The 25,823-nt window shown below is 38.7% G+C and overlaps 1 protein-coding gene across 1 annotated transcript; it reads right to left on the reverse strand.

Moving 5' to 3' along the window:
* Positions 1 to 10,388: 10,388 nt before the first annotated feature.
* LOC138310691 (perlucin-like protein) lies at positions 10,389 to 25,332 on the reverse strand. The gene is made up of 5 exons (XM_069252019.1): positions 25,202 to 25,332; positions 18,720 to 18,814; positions 12,972 to 13,062; positions 10,933 to 11,149; positions 10,389 to 10,482 (listed from the first exon to the last, which is right to left on the reverse strand). Exons 1-5 carry the CDS (start codon positions 25,245 to 25,247, stop codon positions 10,431 to 10,433), a joined length of 501 nt encoding a protein of 166 aa, XP_069108120.1. The 5' UTR covers positions 25,248 to 25,332; the 3' UTR covers positions 10,389 to 10,430.
* Between the last annotated feature and the right edge of the window lie 491 nt (positions 25,333 to 25,823).

A 25,823-nucleotide genomic window follows, 5' to 3' on the forward strand; every position in this document is an offset into this window, starting at 1 on the left:
CTGATTCTAATGGGACTTATAACACGTATATTCAAACATTTAACTGCCTTCTTGGGGATTTGTGGTCCTATAATTTCCCCAGGATTGCAGACAAATTGAATAATTTACTTGAGCGGATGTTTTGTTTGCATTTAACGGAATCGCTGCTTTAGCTAGCGATGCTTGTAGACATTAGAAAGTGTTCTCCTGCAACTTCGCCATTTCCTGACAGACGTCAAGTGACACTTTCTCTATGACGTAATTACGTCATTTAATCATAGCCAATATGAATCATAGCCAATATGAATGCAAACTGGACAGAGGCAAATTCCATGAAGCGCGCTAGCATTCAATATTTCTCTCATGTTAAAATAGAATAATGACGTCAGTACACGAACAAACTGTCTTTCTAAAATCCGTGCTCTATAAGTCATTCTTATGTCTAACCTGAGGACAGTTTTACTTCATATGTGAGAGAAACAAGTCTAATCCCTACTACGTCAATAAACAACACAACACAAACATATCACTTTGTCTGTCTAGTGCGCGTGCGCATTGGTCAAACATTTAATTACATCAAAATAAAAGCTGCATAAAAGTTGACAAACATTTTCCAAATGACGTCATCCTTTCTATTAAAAACGAATCACTGCTGTTCACGTGTATACTTTAATATCACCTATACTCATTACAGGACAGGTATATTGTATATATATGTATATAATATAACAAAAAAACAAATGCGATATAGTAGAGGCTAAGCCGCCGAGCGATCCACCCAATCTAAAAAAAAACATTGGTAAAAACCGAGCAAAAATCAGGAGACGCACCAGCACTATGCTCGAAACTTCAACTTTGCTGGGATTTCTCTACCATAACCACCTTATGCTAACCCGCTGATCCTGCCAAAATATGGGATGGAAACAATCATTTTGGAATCTCCTAGGTTTCTGTTTTTGTGCCTATAGGCTTTCCTGTTGGCCCATCTCCTGGTCCTGTCCGTTCTTTTTTCATCCTCAGAATCTGAGGCGATAGGGTTTGCGACGTACTCGTCGACCGTTTTCCATCCTGCGTCTGACGAATCGGTCAATTTAATAAGTTTCTGTCAGTATGCCATTAAACCAATACCTCCCGTAATTTTCTCGTTCGTGTCTTGTGCGTCGCCGGCCTGGTTTGACTGACGAGCCTCATATGAAGCTCCGACAAAACTTTGTTGTTGAGTTTGTGCTGTTCCTCACAACTGTTCTTGTTAAAATTGTAATTCTCCGCAAACAAAATGCCTTGCTGAATTTTATTTAGCTGATTCTCTGAAATGTTTTTCTGAGTGTCCGCAAAACGTTCCAATTTTGAAGTCATTAGCGTGTCCAGCTGTACTAGAAGGTCATTTCTGGACGTCAAGACGGCCTCTACCACCTGCTGCGCTATCTCCGCCTGTGTACGTTTATCCATCGTGAAAGAAAAAAAACCTGTCGGGCTGTAAAGGCGGCTAGAATAACGCATGTATCTCAATACCACATACACGTTCCGCACGTGCTACATCAAGGACCAATCCGATTGACCGAGCGCACTCGGTAATATCCGTAATGAACCGATTAGACAAATAATTCCCGCTTTTCTTCGAACCGCGGGAAAAAATATTTGTTCTGAGATGTACAATGAGAATAAGTACAGTGTTTTCCAGTTGTGGGTTCGTATAAGTTGTGTCTGATGTATCTCAAACGGAACGCGCCATACCAGCTGAACCGGTACAAGTAATACACTTCCGGAAGCGTACGTATTACTTGGATCTACCATGCGGACTCGAGAGTTTTCACTTGTCATTGAAATGTTGTTTTTTTCTGTGTATTTATATCCGATATAATTACATAGATTATTTATTTCAATGTATGCCGAATACCTTTATGTATTACTTTTATATCAGGTTTATTGTAAACACAGAAAATACATTGCTTTTATAAGTGTTAGCGCTCAGCGTGCAATAAGTAGAACGACTGGTTCGTACGTTGTCAGTATAATGTAACCGGGTGGAGTGTGTTGCTTGGTGTCTTCGGCGGCATGCGTCAGTGATAAAGCACTATAAAAAGTGCAAGGGTTCCACTATACAAGAAGACACAACACACAAATATACCGCAGTCTCCCGAAACACACACCCACATCGCATACACGCAACACATGCCAGACCGTCTTTACATGACCCTGGCTGTTAATAGGACATTTTTTATGCCCCGATCACACATTCACGAATCATCTCGACGGTTCCACTACGGATTTTATCTCATGGATGTCCCAGGGATTTTATCTCATGGATGTCCCAGGAAAAAGCTAGTTTACATGTATGATACGGTTCCTATATGGCTTTGCAACGGTTTGTTGACGGAACTTCACGAATATAGTGAGAATAGTCAACGAAGTGAGCCATTTGGCAACAAAAGTAAAACCTATTGTTAAGTTCACTGACAAATTGACATCTAAACGAAGGAAAGAGCATTAAAATGTGTGGCTAATTACGCAAGGACTAGAATAATTCCATGTGACTGACGAGTTATAGAACTGAAAGCCAATTTCGCGTTAGCATGTTTGTGAGGTTGTTTTTATAACGTATGAGATACCTAGGATACCTATATCTTCTTAAACTTATTGTTTCAGTTTAGTTGATATATCTCATTCCTACATACCAGTTTTACTGATATTCCTAATTATGATTCACGATTTCTCCAAACAATTATTTCTATGCTCAATGAAGGATTACGAGTTTGTTGTATTGAAGGCACTGACGACCAAGACGTACAAGCGATATGGTGCTCGGGGATCTTACTTAATGGCTTTGGTTAATGATTGAAAGAAACATATTAATGTAACTATAATTACATACTAAATAAAAATAGTATCCATAACTACTTGACCCTGGAAAAGCTATTGTCGTTATCGAGACCTGTCTGTAAAAAGGCTCTAGAAATCTGGTTTCCTACCAAATACATCTTTGGCAATTGGTTTGCCATTTTGGATGTTATAACTAAACATAACCATGCCAAATAATCCATTTTCTGTTTTTAAGGCGTTGTTTTTATGTCGATTTAATAACAGTTTATACAAAAAGCAACCTGATATTATCGCAATTAATTATTAGTTTACATGTTATTTCGACAGCTAAATTGTGTAAATAATTGCAAGAAACATCAGTGATTCGTCTTTAATTTTACATTAAAAAAGTTAAAAACACACACACACACAAAATATTTTTTTTCTTATATGAAAACGAGACCGTTCTGTACGAGTTACCTCCCTTCCAAAAACGTAAGGTATACGTTTGATGATACATTCCATTATATGTAAATGAGCTGTTACCACTGGCATCCAACATATTTTTTATATAAGAGAAATTATACGACAGGGTCGGAGGGTGGCATATTAGATACAAGCAAAGTTCTTCAATTCATTCTGGTTACCTATCTGATCGTCAGAGTACCACCTTCAGAACCAACATTAAACAATTTGAATTCTAGATGAACAAGTGCTGTTTGCACCAGTACATGGTACCCTTTACAGTTGTAATATAGGTATCACAGGAATTTAATTTAAGTGTGAAGTATTTAGCTACAAAATACTAATATAGCAACTGTTCGGGTTCAGTAAAGTATGAATATCACCACAAGTATCCCAAAAGACACTGTACAAACTAGAAACCTTACATCATTATGTGGTAGTCATCTCTTGTAGCCAAGTAAAACAGTTTTTGATCGGAAAACTGTTGGTAAAACATAGCCCTTGGAGAAAAGTAATGTAACAGTTTATGGGGACCTATTATAACAAGAGGCCCAAGGGCCTTAACGGTCATCTGACTACCTTGGCAATAGCTGTATAGGGAATTAATTAGATATATGGTGTCATGGTTAAAAAATAAAAACACTTGGTCATGACCATGTAAGGATCATTTCATGCAAGTTCCAGCAAAATCGCACTGGAAGAACTTAAGAATAAGTTCAAAATATATTTTCAAGATGGCGGGAGTGGTGGCCATCTTGGATTTCAGATCAACATAAAATATAAAAACACTTGGTCAGGACCATGACAAGGATCATTTCATATGCAAGTATCAGCTAAATCACACTGGCAGAATTTGAGAAGAAGTTCAAAATTCAAGATATTAGCCTAATTGACCCCTGACCTTGAAAGAAAGTCAAGGTCATTCATTTCAATAACTTTGGTAACCCTTCATCCCAGCATGCCACAGGCCAAATATGAGTACCCTGGACCTTTCGGTTAGTAACAAGAAGTCATTCAAAGATTTGAGCCTATTTGACCCCTGTGACCTAGAAAATAAGTCAAGGTAATCCATTTTCACACCTTTAGTAGGCCTTCATTACAGCATGAAACAGGCGAAATATGAGTACTCTGGGCCTTACGGTTATTGAGAAGAAAACGTTCAAAGATTTTAGCCTTTTTTACCCTTGTGACCTTGACAGCAGATCAAAGTCATTCATCTTCATAACTTTGGTAACTCTTTATCCCAGCATGCTACAGGCCAAATATAAGTACTTTGAGCCTTACAGTTATTGAGAAGTCGTTCAAAGATTTAAGCCTATTTAACCCCTGTGACCTAGAAAGAAGGTCAAGGTCATAAATTTTCCCAACTTTGGTAGCCCTTCATCCCCGCATACTACAGGCCAAATATGAGTACTCTGAGCCTAATGGTTATAGAGAAGAAGTCGTTCAAAGATTTGAGCCTATTTGACTCCTGTGACCTTGAAAGTAGGTCTAGGTCATAAATTTTAAGAATTTTGGTAGTCCTTCATCCCAGCATGCTACAGGCAAAATATGAGTTCTCTGGGCCTTATGGCTATTGAGAAGAAGTCGTTCAAAGATTTTAGCCTTTTTGACCCCTGTGACCTTGAAAGTAGGTCAAGGTAATAAATTTTCACAACTTTGGTAGCCCTTCATCCCAGCATGCTACAGGCCAAATATGAGTACTCTGGGCCTTATGGTTATTGAGAAGAAGTCGTTCAAAGATTTCAGCCTTTTTGACCCCTGTGACCTTGAAAGTAGGTCAAGGTCAATAATTTTCACAACTTTGGTAGTCCTTCATCCCAGCATGCTTCAGGCCAAATATGAGTACTTTAGGCCTAACGGTTATTGAGAAGAAGTCGTTTGAATGAAAAGTTTACGCACGGCGCACGGCGGACAGCGGACGGCGGATGGCGGACGGCGCACGGCGGACGCCGACAGACGGTGCATGATGACTATAGGTCATCCTGACCCTTCGGGTCAGATAACCTAAAAATGTATATTTAACTGAAATCTCAACACAAACACAATAGAGAATCTTTAGAAAAGCCATTTTAGGTATTGTTTTAGTTTTGTACTTGCCAATCTTGTGACAGTATCCGTAACGTAGTAGATATTAATATTCCGTGTTTCATCGTGATTTTACGTAGTTTACATTTATCCTCTTTGACAATCCTGGTTGATTCTGACCTATCCTTAAAGCAACGTAACAACATCGTGTTGCGCCGTGACCAATCCGTATTGATCCTTATCAATTACGTACCTTAATCGCACTAACACGTAGTTAACCGTAACAAACTGTTGAATACTTGATATGTTCGGGTTAATACGGTTGTAATAGGGAGTAACGAGGTTCCGTACATTCTAAGAGCTACATACTACTGTTGTTTGAACCGTAGTAAAATTTTGAACATTTTCAAAATTTGCAACAGATATCAAAAACATTTTCAAGTGTAACTACGTAAAACAACGACTACTATACGGTAAACTGCGGACCATTACTGAATATCACAGATGACGCCGGATCATATCCGTAGCTAATCCAGTGAGGCTATCGGTGAATGTGTGACCAGCGCTTAATCAAACAAACAAACAAAATTCATATGGGTGCCGCCATCATGGAAAAATGCAAACGCGTGCCATTTGGCGGTGCCGTATCAATTCAGCACAAATCACACGAATCCAAAAAAGAACGCCTATCACCTAATTCCATATATGGTCAGGTGGCAGGTGTCTGGTTACTAAGTTGTATAGGATTTAATGTCATCCTGATACATACTGTTTATTAAGGTGTGTAACGGTCGCGTGACCAACTATTCCTGTTGCTACTCTGTACTGCAACTTCAACTGTAGTACGTTCCGTTACCAAGTTCTATCTTGGACCAAGGCACTGTTACACAGAAACTAAAAGCTGCCAACAATATAAACAAGTAAATGGCTAGTCTTCTAGACTCCTGATCACATATTAACAACCATGATCTGATTCATTTACACCTGGTAAATACAACATCTGAATCACCTTGAGCACCTTGTATCGGGCTGCTTCACTATGACAGTCAGTTCATCGTGTACGAAGTACACAGTATTACGTCACCTATACCGAGACACCCGTGACTACAATACCGAGTCACCCTTTCACCGCGGTACCGAGTGCTTTGGCAAAACTTGTCTCATTGTTTAAGCAACACGTCGCCCTGTGTTACTGAACACCTGGTATCGAACTGACACCCCGTTACCCTGTACGTCGCCCTGTACTGCAGTACCCTGTAACGTATACCCCATAGTGAAAGCAATAGGAGATTTCAGAAAAGATGGCGTGACGTCACAGAAAGTTTACATCCGGGTCCTCAAAGGTACAAACACAGTATGGCGACTAATAAAAACAATAACAGATACGTACATCGCTGCTACACAATCGATACTTTGACAAAAGTATACACATTCATACTTGCAAGTTCCGATTTTAAAATTGTTTCTTATTGTTTCAGAGGTTACAGACATTTATATTTTTGTATTTACAATTGTTTATTGCTGAATATATTTGTGTAGATAGAGTGTTGAAGCCAGCTTGCCAAGCGGTGTCGGGCCGTCACAGTACCCGTTTTTTCTTCACAGGTAGAAATCCTTGTTGTGAAAAGTTATGAATAGATCATTGATTTTATTGTGTAACGTTTCTGTTATACATGAAAAACTTGTTCACAATACTATTAAATATAACGAAATGTGAACCACATTGCCAGACCACGGCCGCTCGTGCATGGAGCCTTCGCTGGTAGATCACCTCAGGACATAGTCCGCTAAACCTGCCTATATTATTAGGCTTTTTTAATTAATTCTATATATTAGGCAAAAAAAAATTAAAAAAGCCTAATAATAAAGTTAGGTTTAGCCAAGGACGTATATGAGAAGGATAAGTCACACTGGGTTTTGGGGAAGTCCAAGGCAGGCGCTTTTGTGTTTGTGCACTGACCGTGACGTTGGGCGACGACTGATTTTCCTTTGATATCCGCCGGTGCAGCCTTTGATGTAGCTTGCGGGTGCGAGGGTTACCGTCTTACTTTCTGAAGCGGGGCCGTCATTTCATGAGCTGTCGATTATTTTTAACGAAAATTTAAGACATATCCTTTAAATATTCCGTCTTTAAAGCAAGTAATATACGTCGTGAAATTTAATAAACTTTACAATGGTGTTTCGTTTGACTCGATAAGATAAGTATTTGTTGAGGAAAACGGTTTTTTATTCCCGGTTCATAGGCGTCTCGCGTGGTGTTTAGTAATGTAAAGAGACAGTCACGAATCCTTCTCACTTATAAATCCTTGGTTTAGCGGACTACTCAGGACACAGCCCATAGTTGGGAATTTAATAATATAAATACGTAATTACCAACTCATATCTCAATAAGTACTTGTAAAAGATATATATTTCGTTCTTTTCCGTGTATATCTTCCTTTAAAGGAATGCTATAAACCACTGTGTTACACTTATATGCAGATCTTCGCAATGTACATGTTTACGTAAACGTATGGCTGCCGAGATCTCGAAAATTAAAATGGTGAAATCGTTCAGTTTTAATGCTGTAGAGTTTATTTTTTAATGTTAGTCGCCTTTATTCCATGGACTGCTAGTGAAGTCTCAAATTGAAGTGATATTACTTTAAAATAATTTGAATGCATGTTAGATAGACTACATTTAGATTTATGAATACAGATCGTAATACTGTAAATGCCGACCAGGACACATTGCGCACGGCTTCGAAAATCCTAAAATACTAAAAGTTTTGTTTAAAAATACGATAAAAAGTAACTATAAACTGACTCATTTGTATGTCATGAGCTAAAATCCAAAATTTCTGACGAACAAATTATCTAGAATACGTAATTTTGTGACTCTAAAAAAGGCGAAATTCGAGATCTCGGCAGTACTGTACGTAATGGCTGCCGTGCGCTTGGGGTGATCTACGAAAGCAAACTTTAATTTGGTGACAATCACACATCTTAAGGTGTTTTACAAAGTAAGACTAAGAAAACAATGATCGCTTATTAAAATTTCAGTACTATATTTGCGGAACTTGGAATTTAATTTGTAATTTCAAGCTGATATTTGCAATATTCTGTCAATGTTTACACATAATGGCGACCGTGTTTTTCCTCGTGGCGGCCGAAAATGGAGTATAAACATCGTAAAATACATGAATACCATATATCTATATCTGTATATTATTGTTACATATTTTCATTTACACCTTTTGAAATTAAGATAAAGTAACAATTTTTGGATGGTCGTACTATTTATTACAATAAAATGTAAACAAAAATCGAAGCGGCTGTGTTCCCACCATGTTAATGTGTACAGATATACAGAGTTGTACCTTTGAGCGCCCGGATGTACCTTTGTGTGACGTCATCGCCATCTTTTCTGAAATCTCCTATATGGAATCCAACATTCTCAGCTGGGCCCAAACTTATTCAGCTTGGTCACCGACAGAATCTTGCCGAAGTAGATCTAGAGATTCGCCTCTTACAACATACTCCCTATCGACAATCACGTTAAACTATAAATGTTATGATTGGTGGATTATTCTTGGTATACAGAATTTCATTAATTAACTTCTTATTTATTTCAACTGTGATAAACCTCTCATTGCCAATATATCTTCCCTACATTCAACTGTAAAATTAGAAACTATTTACAATATTCCAGACCTGCCCATTAATTACTCTTAATTAATTAAAGAATAATTATGAACTTCCGGAAATCAAGGGGAATAACTCTAATCAAAATATCTTACAACCATTTGCTTCAGGTGTATAGGATTTAATGTGATCATGATATAAGGTCTGGTTACTAAGGTGTATATAGTTTAATGTGATCATGATACAGTCTGGTTACTAAGGTGTATATAGTTTAATGTGATCATGATACAGTCTGGTTACTAAGGTGTATATAGTTTAATGTGATCATGATACAGTCTGGTTACTAAGGTGTATAGGGTTTAATGTGATCATGATACAGTCTGGTTACTAAGGTGTATGAGGTTAACGTTTAGTGCGTGGCAACTGTGTACATATGTTTTAACTCGAAACCAAAGGAGGAGAGCTAGTGCAATTATTTCGAAACACTGTGTTCCCTATTCCTTTCAAAGCTAGATCAGATACTCAGGAATTGTGTAACCGTCACGTGTTCTAGTCACTGTGTATGATTTTGGTCTAATGTTTTGTTAATTTCGTAATCCAAACATTTGAAGAATTTTAAACGTGTCTAAATACATCTTACCCAATGCTTTAAGCTGATCCTGCCCGAAGGGCCGGTGACCATATGTCATGTCGCGGCGTATGTCGTCCGTCCGTCAAAATTTCCTTTAAAACGCTACTAGTCATAGAGTTTTGCATGGATTCTAACCACATTTGGCCAGAAACATCCTTGGGAGAAGGGGAACAGCATTTGTTTAAATTTTGGCTCTGACCCCCCAGGGGCAGGAGGAGGGCGGGACACATAGGGTAATAAAGGTAAATCCTTTAAATCGCAAATAGTCAAAGAATTCTGCATGGATTGTAACCAAATTTGGCCACAAACATCCCTGGGGAAGGGGAACAGAGTTTGTATAAATTTTGGCTCTGACCCCCAGGGGCAGGAGGAGGGCGGACACTAGGGTAATAAAGGTAAATCCTTTAAATCGCAAATAGTCAAAGAGTTCTGCAGTAACCAAATTTGGCCAGAACATCCCATAGGGAAGGGCAACAGAGTTTGTGTAAATTGTGGCTTTGATCCCCCGGTTGCAGGAAGGAGGGCGTGGCCCAGTAGGGAAATAGAGGTAACTCCTTTAAATCACTACTATATAGTCATAGAGTTCTCATGGATTGTAACCCAATTTAGTCCGAAATATCCTCTGGGGAATGGGAACAAAGTTTGTATAAATTTTGGCTCTGACCCCTGGAGTAAAAAATAGTAGAGCCCAACAGGGAATTTAGAGGTAACTCTTTAAATTTCTTAAGAAAAGAAACAATGATACGGTATTCAGAACATTACTTGGCATTACAAACCTGATGATTGATACAAGCTTCTGGGCCTGTTGTTATTCCTTCTACTACTGAAATAAGAAATCGTTTAAAGCATAACAAAACATCAAGGCATTTACCAAATTAGTTTTATTTTGAAACGAATTCATCATTTTAACCAATCACCGATGCCCCGTCTATCGGGTTGCAGTCAGTTTGTGGTCGACTGGAACAGAAAACAATACCTATTGTTATATGTAAACAAAGCGTATGATAGGAGACGGCTTTCATAAGCTGCAATAACTTTTGCTCGATCCTTCAATTTCAACGAGATTTTATTGATATTATATATCTAATGGATTGCATATGGCATATTTAAGTCCCTACTTTGATTTTATTCATTACAATACAGTGTATCTAAACTACAAAAACATTGTTCGAATGCTATCGTTAACCAAATCAGAAAATAACGACTGCTATTCGGATTATCTTTGCGCACAGTGTTGTTGACATCTTTAACTACAGAAAGAAAGAACTGCATGTACATACTACTGTTCGGATTACTCTTAGGCAGAGTGGAATTTGTCCGAGAGACATCTTTGACCACATAGAATAACGGATATTCTTCGGATTATCTTTAGGCACAGTGGTTTGAGTGTCTTCGTTGACCACCTACTTGATTTCACAGATGAATCCATAATCACGGTGACAGTCCCTTGTCTGCCATGTCCGGTCTAGCCTCAGGACTACACAGTCCCCTACAGTGGCGTTAGGCTGGTCAGTTCCCCAGTGGGTGAAGGTCACTGGGTCCTGTGACGTGGCCCACTTGTAGCTCCCGTCAGATGACCCCTCGGCTGTCCCCTCCGTCCAGAACGTGTCTGACCGGAAAGCACCTGTACAGAGAGACCAAAGCAGTAGTCTGAATTTGCATAATACAGAGGTATTGGTGTCATGTGTTGCAGGCGTAATATCATACTTTTTAAGACAAGAATTCCACGGAAGTGGATGTGTCGCATGCACAGCATCACAAAAATTGTTATTTAAAGTTTAAATACTGTTAGGTGAAGTTATCAATTCTTTAACTCTTGTAAATATTGATGGATTTTGACCAGTATCGAACCCATCTAAGATCTCATTGATATAAAGCAATATACCAAATTTGGTTGAAATAGGACAATAGATAATGAAGTTATCGCACGGAAATCGTTTCGCGGACGCCGACATAGTGATACCTAAGTGTCGTCCTTGCGTTGCAGGCGACACAAAAGCGACGTGAATTTGGCACACAAAATAATGACGTCAAGGTGGATACCTACCGGCATGAGAGGCAACCTTGTAATATGCAAAGACGGAACTTTCACATTTACACATCGCAACAGAAAGTAAATATAGGGACATATCATTAAATGACAATGACCGTTATTAGTTTAAAAAAGAAACATCGTTGACCACAGATAGACGGAAGTAGTATGCCCTCTGCAAATTACAGAGTTACCTCCCTTATTGGTAAAGTAAATGTTTAAAACTCGGAAGCAGGAACCGTTCTATGGAATATTCCGCCCATAAGGGGATCTCTATTTTTTGCGAGAGTTCTGTGGTCCCTTTTGAAACCACCTGTTATGTATTTAGCAGATTTTACACGAAACGAACTCTTGTGGTAGATATGTCTCGGTAACGTTAATCTATGTAAATCACCCATATATGTACAATGGTATATCTCATGAGACTTCACCAATATCTCATCAGACTTCTCCCATATCACGCCAGTCTTCACCCATATATCATCAGACTTCTCCCATATCACGCCAGACTTCACCCATATCTCGTCAACATTCACCCATATCTCCACAGACTTCACCAATATCTCATCAGACTTCACCCATATATCGTGATCCTTCACCCATATCACGTCAGATTTCACCCATATCTCATCATACTTCAACTATATCTCATCAGATTATACCCGTTCCTCGTCAGATTTCACCCATATCTCGTCAGACTTCACCCATATCTCCACAGACTTTTCCCATATCTCGTCAGATTTCATCCATATGTTATCAGACTTCACCCATATCTCATCAGATTTCACCCACATCTCATCAGACTCACCCATATCTCATCAGACTTCACCCATATGTTATCAGACTTCACCCATATCTCCTCGGACTCAACCCATATATCATCAGACTTCACCCATATCTCATTAGCTCCATCCATATCTCGTTAGACTTCACCCATATCTCGTTAGACTTCATCCATATCTCGTCGGATTCCACCTGTATCTCATTAGATTTCACCCATATCTCATCAGACTTTATCCATGTCTCGTTGACTCCACCCATATCTCATCAGACTCCACCCATATCTCATCAGACTTCACCCATATCTCGTTGGACTCCACCCATATCTCATCAGACTTCACCCATATTTCATCAGACTTCATCCATATCTCGCCGGACTCCACCTATATCTCGTCAGACTTCACTCATATCTCATCAGACTTTATTCATGTCTCGTCGGACTTCACCCATATCTCATCAGACTTCATCCATATCTCATCAGACTCCATCCATATCTCGTCGGACTCCACCCATATCTCATCAGACTTCTTCCATATCTCATCAGACTTCATCCATATCTCATCAGACTTCACCCATATCTCATCAGACTTTATCCATGTCTCGTCAGACTTCATCCATATCTCGTTAGACTTACCTCTAAAGTGAGACAAAACTCCCGCCAAAAATGTGTTTTCATCCTCTGAGTCAATCGCTACTCTCTTACTATGTATGGCTTCGCATGTAAACTGTATAAAACATATATTATCAGTTCTATGACATTAGTTTTTATTACTGTTCAATCTCCCTTTACTCGTTGTCTAGTGTAGTCAAATAGTCAATACCCACGAACAAAATGTCAAGGATGATAAGATGCAATAAGATTAAAAAAAGATCCTTTTAAATACTCCGTTCAACAGAGGATCTGACAACATCCCTTAAGGGGTCATGTTTGGATGACCTTTATAACACCTGTGCATCAGATAAAATGCATTATCTACATCTTGCTACATCAATTGAAAACACGTTATTTCGTCCCAATATGCATAGATATATACATGTTGTGCTGTTAGGGCGAGATGACTAAGTATATGAAAATAATTCTAACAGTCTTTGAAATGTTTCGTCCCAAGACAAGATACTGGCAGCAGCAATTTTATTTGTCATCACAAGAACGTGACCCCTAATGGGATGTTTCCAGATCCTCTTACCAAAAGTAGCAATTAAGGAAAAATAAGGATCTGTATTTTAATCTGTGATGCCCTGTAAATCTGTGATGTCTCGTTAATCTGTGATGTCCCGTTAATCTGTGATGTCCCGTTAATCTGTGATGTCCTGTTAATCTGTGATGTCCCGTTAATCTGTGATGTCCTGTCAATATGAGATGTCCTGTTAATCTGTGATGCCCTGTTAATCTGTGATGTCCCGTTAATCTGTGATGTCCTGAATCTGGATGCTCTGTTTAATTCTGTGATGTCCCTGTTAATCTGTGATATGGATGTCCTGTTAATCTGTGATGTCCTGTTAATCTGTGATGTCCCGTTAATCTGTGATGTCCTGTTAATCTGTGATGTCCTGTTAATCTGTGATGTCCCGTTAATCTGTGATGTCCTGTTAATCTGTGATGTCCCGTTAATCTGTGATGCCCCGTTAATCTGTGATGCCCCGTTAATCTGTGATGTCCTGTTAATCTGTGATGTCCTTGTTAATCTGTGATGTCTGTCTTAATCTGTGATGTCCTGTTAATCTGTGATCCCGTTAATCTGTGATGTCTGTTAATCTGTGATGTCCTGTTAATCTGTGATACCCTTAATCTGTTAATCTGTGATGTCCGTTAATCTGTGATGTCTGTTAATCTGTGATGTCCCGTTAATCTGTGATATCCCGTTAATCTGTGATGTCCCGTTAATCTGTGATGTCCCGTTAATCTGTGATGTCCCGTTAATCTGTGATGTCCCGTTAATCTGTGATGTCCTGTTAATCTGTGATGTCCTGTTAATCTGTGATGTCCCGTTAATCTGTGATGCTCTGTTAATCTGTGATGTCCGTTAATCTGTGATGTCCGTTAATCTGTGATGTCCCTGTTAATCTGTGATGTCCTGTTATCTGTGATGTCCCTGTTAATCTGTGATGTCCCGTTTAATACTGATGTGATGTCCCGTTAATCTGTGATGTCCTGTTAATCTGTGATGTCCCCGTTAATCTGTGATGCTCTGTTAATCTGTGATGCCCCGTTAAATGTTAATGTCCGTTAATCTGTGATGTCCGTTAATCTGTGATGTCCCTGTAATGTGAATCTGTGTGATGTCCTGTTAATCTGTGATGTCCCGTTAATCTGTGATGTCCCGTTAATCTGTGATGTCCCGTTAATCTGTGATGTCCCGTTAATCTGTGATGTCCCGTTAATCTGTGATGTCCTGTTAATCTGTGATGTCCTGTTAATCTGTGATGTCCTGTTAATCTGTGATGTCCCGTTAATCTGTGATGTCCTGTTAATCTGTGATGTCCCTTATCTGTGATGTCCCGTTAATCTGTGATGTCCCTGTTAATCTGTGATGTCCCGTTAATCTGTGATGTCCTGTTAATCTGTGATGTCCTGTTAATCTGTGATGTCCCGTTAATCTGTGATGTCCCGTTAATCTGAGATGTCCTGTTAATCTGTGATGTCCTGTTAATCTGTGATGCCCCGTTAATCTGTGATGCCCCGTTAATCTGTGATGCCCCGTTAATCTGTGATGTCTTGTTAATCTGTGATGTCCTGTTAATCTGTGATGCCCCGTTAATCTGTGATGTCCCGTTAATCTGTGATGTCCCGTTAATCTGTGATGTCCTGTTAATCTGTGATGTCCTGTTAATCTGTGATGCCCCGTTAATCTGTGATGTCCCGTTAATCTGTGATGTCCTGTTAATCTGTGATGTCCTGTTAATCTGTGATGCCGTTAATGTCCTGTTAATCTGTGATGATGTCCCGTTAATCTGTGATGTCCTGTTAATGTGATGTCCTGTTAATCTGTGATGTCCCGTTAATCTGTGATGTCCTGTTAATCTGTGATGTCCCGTTAATCTGTGATGTCCTGTTAATCTGTGATATCCGTTAATCTTGAGAATCTGTGATGTCCTGTTAATCTGTGATGTCCTGTTAATCTGTGATGTCCCGTTAATCTGTGATGTCCCGTTAATCTGTGATGTCCCGTTAATCTGTGATGTCCTGTTAATCTGTGATGTCCTGTTAATCTGTGATGTCCCGTTAATCTGTGATGCCTGTTAATCTGTGATGTACCCGTTAATCTGTGATGTCCCGTTAATCTGTGATGTCCCGTTAATCTGTGATGTCCTGTTAATCTGTGATGTCCCTGTTAATCTGTGATTCCGTTAATCTGTGATGATGTTAATCCTGTTTAATCTGTGATGTCCCGTTAATCTGTGATGTCCCGTTAATCTGTGATGTCCCGTTAATCTGTGATGTCGATTATCGTGATGTCCGTTAATCTGTGATGTCCTGTTAATCTGTGATGTCCTGTTAATCTGTGATGTCCCGTTAATCTGTGATGTCCCGTTAATCTGTGATGTCCTGTTAATCTGTGATGTCCTGTTAATCTGTGATGTCCCGTTAATCTGTGATGTCCCGTTAATCTGTGATGTCCCGTTAATCTGTGATACCCCGTTAATCTGTGATGTCCTGTTAATCTGTGATGTCCTGTTAATCTGTGATGTCCCGTTAATCTGTGATGTCCCGTTAATCTGTGATGTCCCGTTAATCTGTGATGTCCCGTTAATCTGTGATGTCCCGTTAATCTGTGATGTCCCGTTAATCTGTGATGTCCCGTTAATCTGTGATGTCCCGTTAATCTGTGATGTCCCGTTAATCTGTGATGTCCCGTTAATCTGTGATGTCCCGTGTGATGTCCCGTTTAATCTGTGATGTCCCGTTAATCTGTGATGTCCCGTTAATCTGTGATGTCCCGTTAATCTGTGATGTCCCGTTAATCTGTGATACCCTGTTAATCTGTGATGTCCTGTTAATCTGTGATGTCCCGTTAATCTGTGATGTCCCGTTAATCTGTGATGTCCCGTTAATCTGTGATGTCCTGTTTAATCTGCGTGTCCCCGTTAATCTGTAATGTCCCGTTAATCTGTGATGTCCCGTTAATCTGTGATACCCTGTTAATCTGAGATGTCCTGTTAATCTGTGATGTCCCGTTAATCTGTGATGTCCTGTTAATCTGTGATGTCCCGTTAATCTGTGATGTCCCGTTAATCTGTGATACCCTGTTAATATGAGATGTCCTGTTAATCTGTGATGTCCCGTTAATCTGTGAGATGTCATGTCCCGTTAATCTGTGATGTCCTGTTAATCTGTGATGTCCCGTTAATCTGTGATGTCCCCTGTTAATCTGTGATGTCCCGTTAATCTGTGATGTCCCCGTTAATCTGTGATGTCCCGTTAATCTGTGATGTCCCTGTTAATCTGTGATACCCCGTTAATCTGTGATGTCCCGTTAATCTGTGATGTCCCGTTAATCTGTGATGTCCCGTTAATCTGTGATGTCCCGTTAATCTGTGATGCCCTGTTAATATGTGATGTCCCGTTAATCTGTGATGTCCCGTTAATCTGTGATGTCCTGTTAATCTGTGATGTCCCGTTAATCTGTGATGCCCTGTTAATCTGTGATGCCCCGTTAATCTGTGATGCCCCGTTAATCTGTGATGCCCCGTTAATCTGTGATGCCCTGATAATCTGTGATGTCCTGTTAATCTGTGATGTCCCGTTAATCTGTGATGCCCCGTTAATCTGTGATGTCCCGTTAATCTGTGATGCCCTGTTAATCTGTGATGTCCCGTTAATCTGTGATGTCCTGTTAATCTGTAATGCCCCGTTAATCTGTGATGTCCCGTTAATCTGTGATGTCCCGTTAATCTGTGATGTCCTGTTAATCTGTGATGTCCTGTTAATCTGTGATGTCCCGTTAATCTGTGATGTCCCGTTAATCTGTGATGTCCTGTTAATCTGTGATGTCCTGTTAATCTGTGATATCCGTTAATCTGTGATGTCCGTAATCTGTGATGTCCCGTTAATCTGTGATGTCCCGTTAAATCCCGTTAATCTGTGATGTCCCGTTAATCTGTGATCCCCGTTAATCTGTGATGTCCCGTTAATCTGTGATGCCCCGTTAATCTGTGTCTGTTAATCTGAGCCGTTAATCTGTGATGTCCCGTTAATCTGTGATGTATCTGGATGTTAATCTGTGATGTCCCGTTAATCTGTGATGCCCCGTTAATCTGTGATGTCCCGTTAATCTGTGATGTCCCTGTTAATCTGTGATGTCCTGTTAATCTGTGATGTCCCGTTAATCTGTGATGTCCCTGTTAATCTGTGATGTCCCCGTTAATCTGTGATGTCCCGTTAATCTGTGATGTGATGTCCTGTTAATCTGTGATGTCCCGTTAATCTGTGATGTCCTGTTAATCTGTGATGCCCCGTTAATCTGTGATGCCCCTGTTAATCTGTGATGTCCCGTTAATCTGTGATGCCCCGTTAATCTGTGATGCCCCCTGTGATGTTAATCTGTGATGTCTGTTAATCTGTGATGTCCTGTTAATCTGTGATGCCCCGTTAATCTGTGATGTCCCGTTAATCTGTGATGTCCTTGTTAATCTGTGATGCCTGTTAATCTGTGATGTTAATCTGTGATACCCCGTTAATCTGTGATGTCCCGTTAATCTGTGATACCCTGTTAATCTAATGCTCTGTTAATCTGTAATTGACCGTTTAATCATTGGTTTGCAAATCGTTTTAAGATAGTGTGTTTTTTTACAAAGTAATACATGGATATCATAATCTAACACTATGAATAGAAAACTCGAAGATTCACCAGAAATATAGATGAAACATCGTATATTTGTGGAAGAACTGGAAACGTTCCCATCATTACCGACTGCCAAAGCAAGCTATTGTCAATTTTTAGCGTTACGTTTGTTTACCTACGACTTTAACAGTCAGGTAAAAGAAACACACACAATCTGCTGAATGGGTCAACTGACAAATCACACCCACCCGGCTTACATGTACAGATCCACTATAATGTCTATTCCGTAAAATAATGTTGACAATTCCGTTTCCGTATGTTTATAACAGGAAGTAGCACATTGTAACAGTATAGCGACCATTATATTGTGATCGAGTGTTGTCCGTTCTGATTATCACTAAACACTCAGCCTACCATACATCTATGTTACCCAATACCAATCCAAAGAACATCACGTGCAAGATAAGAGAACAAATTATGCTTACCCCCGTGTTGTCCGTTCTGATTATCACTAAACACTCAGCCTACCATACATCTATGTTACCCAATACCAATCCAAAGAACATCACGTGCAAGATAAGAGAACAAATTATGCTTACCCCCGCATCGTACCAGTTACTGTTGTGGTTGCTGAAGAAGTAGCAGGAACCTCCGTGACCTATCCAGCCGCTGGGACACTCCCCGGTAACCTCCCCTGTTGATAATTAACAGTTACACTTTTTGTCATCGTGTTCGAAAGTATGGTTTATACTATGCTATTGTTACACAATTAATGGACATCGGTTTGTTTGTTTGTTTGATTAATTAACGTCCTACTAACAGCTAAGGATGGCCTCTCATGTATGCGGTGTGTTGCATGTATGTTGTGTGAGGTGCGTGCTTTGGAAGACTGCGGTATATTAATGTTTTGTCTTCTTGTATAGTTGAACTGTTGCCCTTTTTATAGTGCTATATCACTGAAGCATGGCGCCGAAGACACCAAGCAACATACCCCACCCGGTAACATTATACTGACAACGGGCGAACCAGTCGTCCCACTCCCTGTATGCTGATCAGGAGCAGAAACTACCACTTTTATAGACTTTGGTGTGTCTCGGCCAGGGGACAGAACCCAGAGCCTTCCCCACAGGGGCATCGGATATGTGACATTTCGATGACAAATACAATGTGTACACTGTCAGTCCTATCCGACAAATGACCAGGATTAGTACACCAAGGTGAAAAAGTAAAGTAAATGACCAGACAACATTAATACATCCAGGTTTAAAAGTAAATGACCAGGTAGTATTACTACACCAAGGAATAAAGGTAAATGACCAGGTAGCATTAGTACAGAAAGGTGTAAAAGTAGATGACCAGGTAGTATTAGTACAGCAAGGTATAAAGGTAAATGACCAGGTAGTATTAGTATACCAAGGTATAAAAGTAAATGACCAGGTAGTATTACTACACCAAGGTGTAAAAGTAGATGACCAGGTAGCATTAGTACACCAATGTGTAAAGGTAAATGACCAGGTAGTATTAGTACACAAAGGTATAAAAGTAAATGACCAGGTAGTATTAGTACACCAAGGTGTAAAAGTAAATGACCAGGTAGCATTAGTACACCAAGGTGTAAAAGTAAATGACCAGGTAGCATTAGTACACCAAGGTGTAAAAGTAGATGACCAGGTAGCATTAGTACACCAAGGTGTAAAAGTAGATGACCAGGTAGCATTAGTACACCAAGGTGTAAAAGTAAATGACCAGGTAGCATTAGTACACCAAGGTGTAAAAGTAAATGACCAGGTAGTATTAGTACACCAAGGTATAAAAGTAAATGACCAGGTAGCATTAGTACAAAGGTGTAAAAGTAAATGACCAGGTAGTATTAGTACACCAAGGTGTAAAAGTAAATGACCAGGTAGCATTAGTACACCAAGGTGTAAAAGTAAATGACCAGGTAGTATTAGTACACCAAGGTGTAAAAGTAAATGACCAGGTAGTATTAGTACACCAAGGTGTAAAAGTAAATGACCAGGTAGTATTAGTACACCAAGGTGTAAAAGTAAATGACCAGGTAGTATTAGTACACCAAGGTGTAAAAGTAAATGACCAGGTAGTATTAGTACACCAAGGTGTAAAAGTAAATGACCAGGTAGTATTAGTACACCAAGGTATAAAAGTAAATGACCAGGTAGTATTAGTACACCAAGGTGTAAAAGTAAATGACCAGGTAGTATTAGTACACAAGGTGTAAAAGTAAATGACCAGGTAGTATTAGTACACCAAGGTGTAAAAGTAAATGACCAGGTAGTATTAGTACACCAAGGTGTAAAAGTAAATGACCAGGTAGTATTAGTACACCAAGGTATAAAAGTAAATGACCAGGTAGTATTAGTACACCAAGGTGTAAAAGTAGATGACCAGGTAGTATTAGTACACCAAGGTATAAAAGTAAATGACCAGGTAGCATTAGTACACCAAGGTGTAAAAGTAAATGACCAGGTAGCATTAGTACACCAAGGTATAAAAGTAAATGACCAGGTAGCATTAGTACACCAAGGTTAAAGTAAATGACCAGGTAGTATTAGTACACAAGTAAAAGTAAATGACCAGGTAGCATTAGTACACCAAGGTGTAAAAGTAAATGACCAGGTAGTATTAGTACACCAAGGTGTAAAAGTAAATGACCAGGTAGTATTAGTACACCAAGGTATAAAAGTAAATGACCAGGTAGTATTAGTACACCAAGGTATAAAAGTAAATGACCAGGTAGCATTAGTACACCAAGGTATAAAAGTAAATGACCAGGTAGATTAGTACACCAAGGTATAAAAGTAAATGACCAGGTAGCATTAGTACACCAAGGTGTAAAAGTAAATGACCAGGTAACATTAGTACACCAAGGTGTAAAAGTAAATGACCAGGTAGTATTAGTACACAAGGTGTAAAAGTAAATGACCAGGTAGATTAGTACACCAAGGTATAAAAGTAATGACCAGGTAGTATTAGTACACCAAGGTATAAAAGTAAATGACCAGGTAGTATTAGTACACCAAGGTATAAAAGTAAATGACCAGGTAGTATTAGTACACCAAGGTGTAAAAGTAAATGACCAGTAGTATTAGTACACAAGGTTAAAAGTAATGACCAGGTAGTATTAGTACACCAAGGTATAAAAGTAAATGACCAGGTAGTATTAGTACACCAAGGTTAAAAGTAAATGACCAGGTAGTATTAGTACACCAAGGTATAAAAGTAAATGACCAGGTAGTATTAGTACACCAAGGTGTAAAAGTAAATGACCAGGTAGTATTAGTACACCAAGGTGTAAAAGTAAATGACCAGGTAGTATTAGTACACCAAGGTGTAAAAGTAAATGACCAGGTAGTATTAGTACACCAAGTGTAAAAGTAAATGACCAGGTAGTATTAGTACACCAAGGTGTAAAAGTAAATGACCAGGTAGTATTAGTACACCAAGGTATAAAAGTAAATGACCAGGTAGTATTAGTACACCAAGGTATAAAAGTAAATGACCAGGTAGTATTAGTACACCAAGGTGTAAAAGTAAATGACCAGGTAGTATTAGTACACCAAGGTGTAAAAGTAAATGACCAGGTAGTATTAGTACACCAAGTGTAAAAGTAAATGACCAGGTAGTATTAGTACACCAAGGTAAAGTAATGACAAGTAAATGAAAGAAATGACCAGTAGTATTAGTACACCAAGGTGTAAAAGTAAATGACCAGGTAGTATTAGTACACCAAGGTGTAAAAGTAAATGACCAGGTAGTATTAGTACACCAAGGTGTAAAAGTAAATGACCAGGTAGTATTAGTACAGCAAGGTGTAAAAGTAAATGACCAGGTAGTATTAGTACAGCAAGGTATAAAAGTAAATGACCAGGTAGCATTAGTACACCAAGGTGTAAAAGTAGATGACCAGGTAGCATTAGTACACCAAGGTATAAAAGTAAATGACCAGGTAGTATTAGTACACCAAGGTATAAAAGTAAATGACCAGGTAGTATTAGTACACCAAGGTGTAAAAGTAAATGACCAGGTAGTATTAGTACACCAAGGTATAAAAGTAAATGACCAGGTAGTATTAGTACACCAAGGTGTAAAAGTAAATGACCAGGTAGTATTAGTACACCAAGGTGTAAAAGTAAATGACCAGGTAGTATTAGTACACCAAGGTGTAAAAGTAGATGACCAGGTAGTATTAGTACACTAAGGTATAAAAGTAAATGACCAGGTAGTATTAGTACACCAAGGTGTAAAAGTAAATGACCAGGTAGTATTAGTACACAAGGTATAAAAGTAAATGACCAGGTAGTATTAGTACACCAAGGTGTATAAAAGTAAATGACCAGGTAGTATTAGTACACCAAGGTGTAAAAGTAAATGACCAGGTAGTATTAGTACACCAAGGTGTAAAAGTAAATGACCAGGTAGTATTAGTACACCAAGGTGTAAAAGTAAATGACCAGGTAGTATTAGTACACCAAGGTGTAAAAGTAAATGACCAGGTAGTATTAGTACACCAAGGTGTAAAAGTAAATGACCAGGTAGTATTAGTACACCAAGGTGTAAAAGTAAATGACCAGGTAGTATTAGTACACCAAGGTGTAAAAGTAAATGACCAGGTAGTATTAGTACACCAAGGTGTAAAAGTAAATGACCAGGTAGTATTAGTACACTAAGGTATAAAAGTAAATGACCAGGTAGTATTAGTACACCAAGGTATAAAAGTAAATGACCAGGTAGTATTAGTACACCAAGGTGTAAAAGTAGATGACCAGGTAGCATTAGTACACCAAGGTGTAAAAGTAAATGACCAGGTAGTATTAGTACACCAAGGTATAAAAGTAAATGACCAGGTAGTATTAGTACACCAAGGTGTAAAAGTAGATGACCAGGTAGTATTAGTACACCAAGGTATAAAAGTAAATGACCAGGTAGCATTAGTACACCAAGGTGTAAAAGTAAATGACCAGGTAGTATTAGTACACCAAGGTGTAAAAGTAAATGACCAGGTAGTATTAGTACACCAAGGTATAAAAGTAAATGACCAGGTAGAGATTAGTACACCAAGGTGTAAAAGTAAATGACCAGGTAGTATTAGTACACCAAGGTGTAAAAGTAAATGACCAGGTAGTATTAGTACACCAAGGTGTAAAAGTAAATGACCAGGTAGTATTAGTACACAAGGTATAAAAGTAAATGACCAGGTAGTATTAGTACACCAAGGTGTAAAAGTAAATGACCAGGTAGTATTAGTACACCAAGGTGTAAAAGTAAATGACCAGGTAGCATTAGTACACCAAGGTGTAAAAGTATGACCAGGTAGTATTAGTACACAAGGTGTAAAAGTAGATGACCAGGTAGTATTAGTACACCAAGGTGTAAAAGTAAATGACCAGGTAGTATTAGTACACCAAGGTGTAAAAGTAAATGACCAGGTAGTATTAGTACACCAAGGTGTAAAAGTAAATGACCAGGTAGTATTAGTACACCAAGGTGTAAAAGTAAATGACCAGGTAGTATTAGTACACCAAGGTGTAAAAGTAAATGACCAGGTAGCATTAGTACACCAAGGTGTAAAAGTAGATGACCAGGTAGTATTAGTACACCAAGGTGTAAAAGTAAATGACCAGGTAGTATTAGTACACCAAGGTGTAAAAGTAAATGACCAGGTAGTATTAGTACACCAAGGTGTAAAAGTAAATGACCAGGTAGCATTAGTACACCAAGGTATAAAAGTAAATGACCAGGTAGCATTAGTACACCAAGGTGTAAAAGTAAATGACCAGGTAATATTAGTACACCAAGGTATAAAAGTAAATGACCAGGTAGTATTAGTACACCAAGGTGTAAAAGTAAATGACCAGGTAGTATTAGTACACCAAGGTGTAAAAGTAAATGACCAGGTAGCATTAGTACACCAAGGTGTAAAAGTAAATGACCAGGTAGTATTAGTACACCAAGGTGTAAAAGTAAATGACCAGGTAGTATTAGTACACCAAGGTGTAAAAGTAAATGACCAGGTAGCATTAGTACACCAAGGTGTAAAAGTAAATGACCAGGTAGTATTAGTACACCAAGGTGTAAAAGTAAATGACCAGGTAGCATTAGTACACCAAGGTGTAAAAGTAAATGACCAGGTAGCATTAGTACACCAAGGTGTAAAAGTAAATGACCAGGTAGCATTAGTACACCAAGGTGTAAAAGTAAATGACCAGGTAGCATTAGTACACCAAGGTGTAAAAGTAAATGACCAGGTAGCATTAGTACACCAAGGTGTAAAAGTAAATGACCAGGTAGCATTAGTACACCAAGGTGTAAAAGTAAATGACCAGGTAGCATTAGTACACCAAGGTGTAAAAGTAAATGACCAGGTAGCATTAGTACACCAAGGTGTAAAAGTAGATGACCAGGTAGCATTAGTACACCAAGGTGTAAAAGTAGATGACCAGGTAGCATTAGTACTCCAAGGTGTAAAAGTAAATGACCAGTTAAAATAAATACACCAAGATGAAAAAGTAGATTAATATGTGGCATTAGTATAAAATCGTAAACTTTTATTCTCTTGTTACTTTGATCAAGTCTAACGGCACTCGCCATACAAGTTTGCTATTGTAATTTGTGAACCTTTATTGCGTCCTAATTTTCAGTTTTTTATATACCTATCAGTACACAACTCATATATTTTTTAATATACATGAACTGTGTTGATGTGGCATAAATCTATAATATCATTTACCAGCATGTTATATCAACAATGACTGTTTTGATACCGAATCTGACTTGTGCTATATCCTGATACATTAATCCAACAAACTAAGTTTTCGTAAATAAATCATTCTTCTTATCCCGAATGTCACAATTTCTGACGTTACCATCGAATAAAGCTCCTTAATGGAAAGTATACCTGTTCATTCTCGTAGATAAGGACTCACTTTTATCTTTATCAAACTCCTTAACCAACCGAATAGTCGTATTCTTTACTTAAACATTTCTGCTAATCGTTTAGATAGAAGACTTGTGATAAATCATAGTTAATTTTAACAAACTGACCGGAAAAATTAGATATTACCTGTAATTCCAAACACGAGGACTAAAAGACAAATCCGACTGTCCATGTCTGTGTGTACACAATGGTCGGATCGAGATAGCACAAAGATAAGGGACTCACATAGACCATACAATAGCAATGTTAGTTACTTCATGTGAGCTAGATTTCAGGTGTGTTTATATCGTGTTTATATCATTATGAGATTTCAGGTGTGTTTATATCGTGTATATCTCATCATGAGACTTCAGGTGTGTTCATATTGTGATTATCTCACTATGAGTTTGTTTGTTTGATTAATTAACGTCCTATTAACAGCTATGGTCATGTAAGGACGGACTCCCATGTATGCGGTGTGTTGCGTGTATGTTGTGCAAGGTGGGTGTTTTGGGAGCCTGCGGTACTTAGGTGTGTTTTTACCGTGTATATCTCATTATGAGACGTCAGGTGTGTTTATATCGTGTATATCTCATTAAGAGACGTCAGGTGTGTTTATAACGTCTATATCTCATTATGAGACTTCAGGTGAGTTTTTACCGTGTATATCTCATTAAGAGACGTCAGGTGTGTTTATAACGTCTATATCTCATTATGAGACGTCAGGTGTGTTTATATCGTGTATATCTCATTAAGAGACGTCAGGTGT

This window comes from Argopecten irradians, chromosome 16, assembly GCF_041381155.1.
Source record: "Argopecten irradians isolate NY chromosome 16, Ai_NY, whole genome shotgun sequence".
In the NCBI taxonomy this organism is placed as follows: Eukaryota; Metazoa; Mollusca; class Bivalvia; order Pectinida; family Pectinidae; genus Argopecten; species Argopecten irradians.

Coding starts and splice junctions, on each gene's coding strand:
- LOC138310691 (XM_069252019.1), bottom strand. CDS start 25,247: ATGGACAGTCGGATTTGTCTTTTAGTCCTCGTGTTTGGAATTACAG. Junction 18,815..25,201: donor CCTCGTGTTTGGAATTACAG/GTAATATCTAAT, acceptor AATTATCAACAG/GGGAGGTTACCGGGGAGTGT. Junction 11,150..12,971: donor AGTTTTGTCTCACTTTAGAG/GTAAGTCTAACG, acceptor CTCTCTGTACAG/GTGCTTTCCGGTCAGACACG.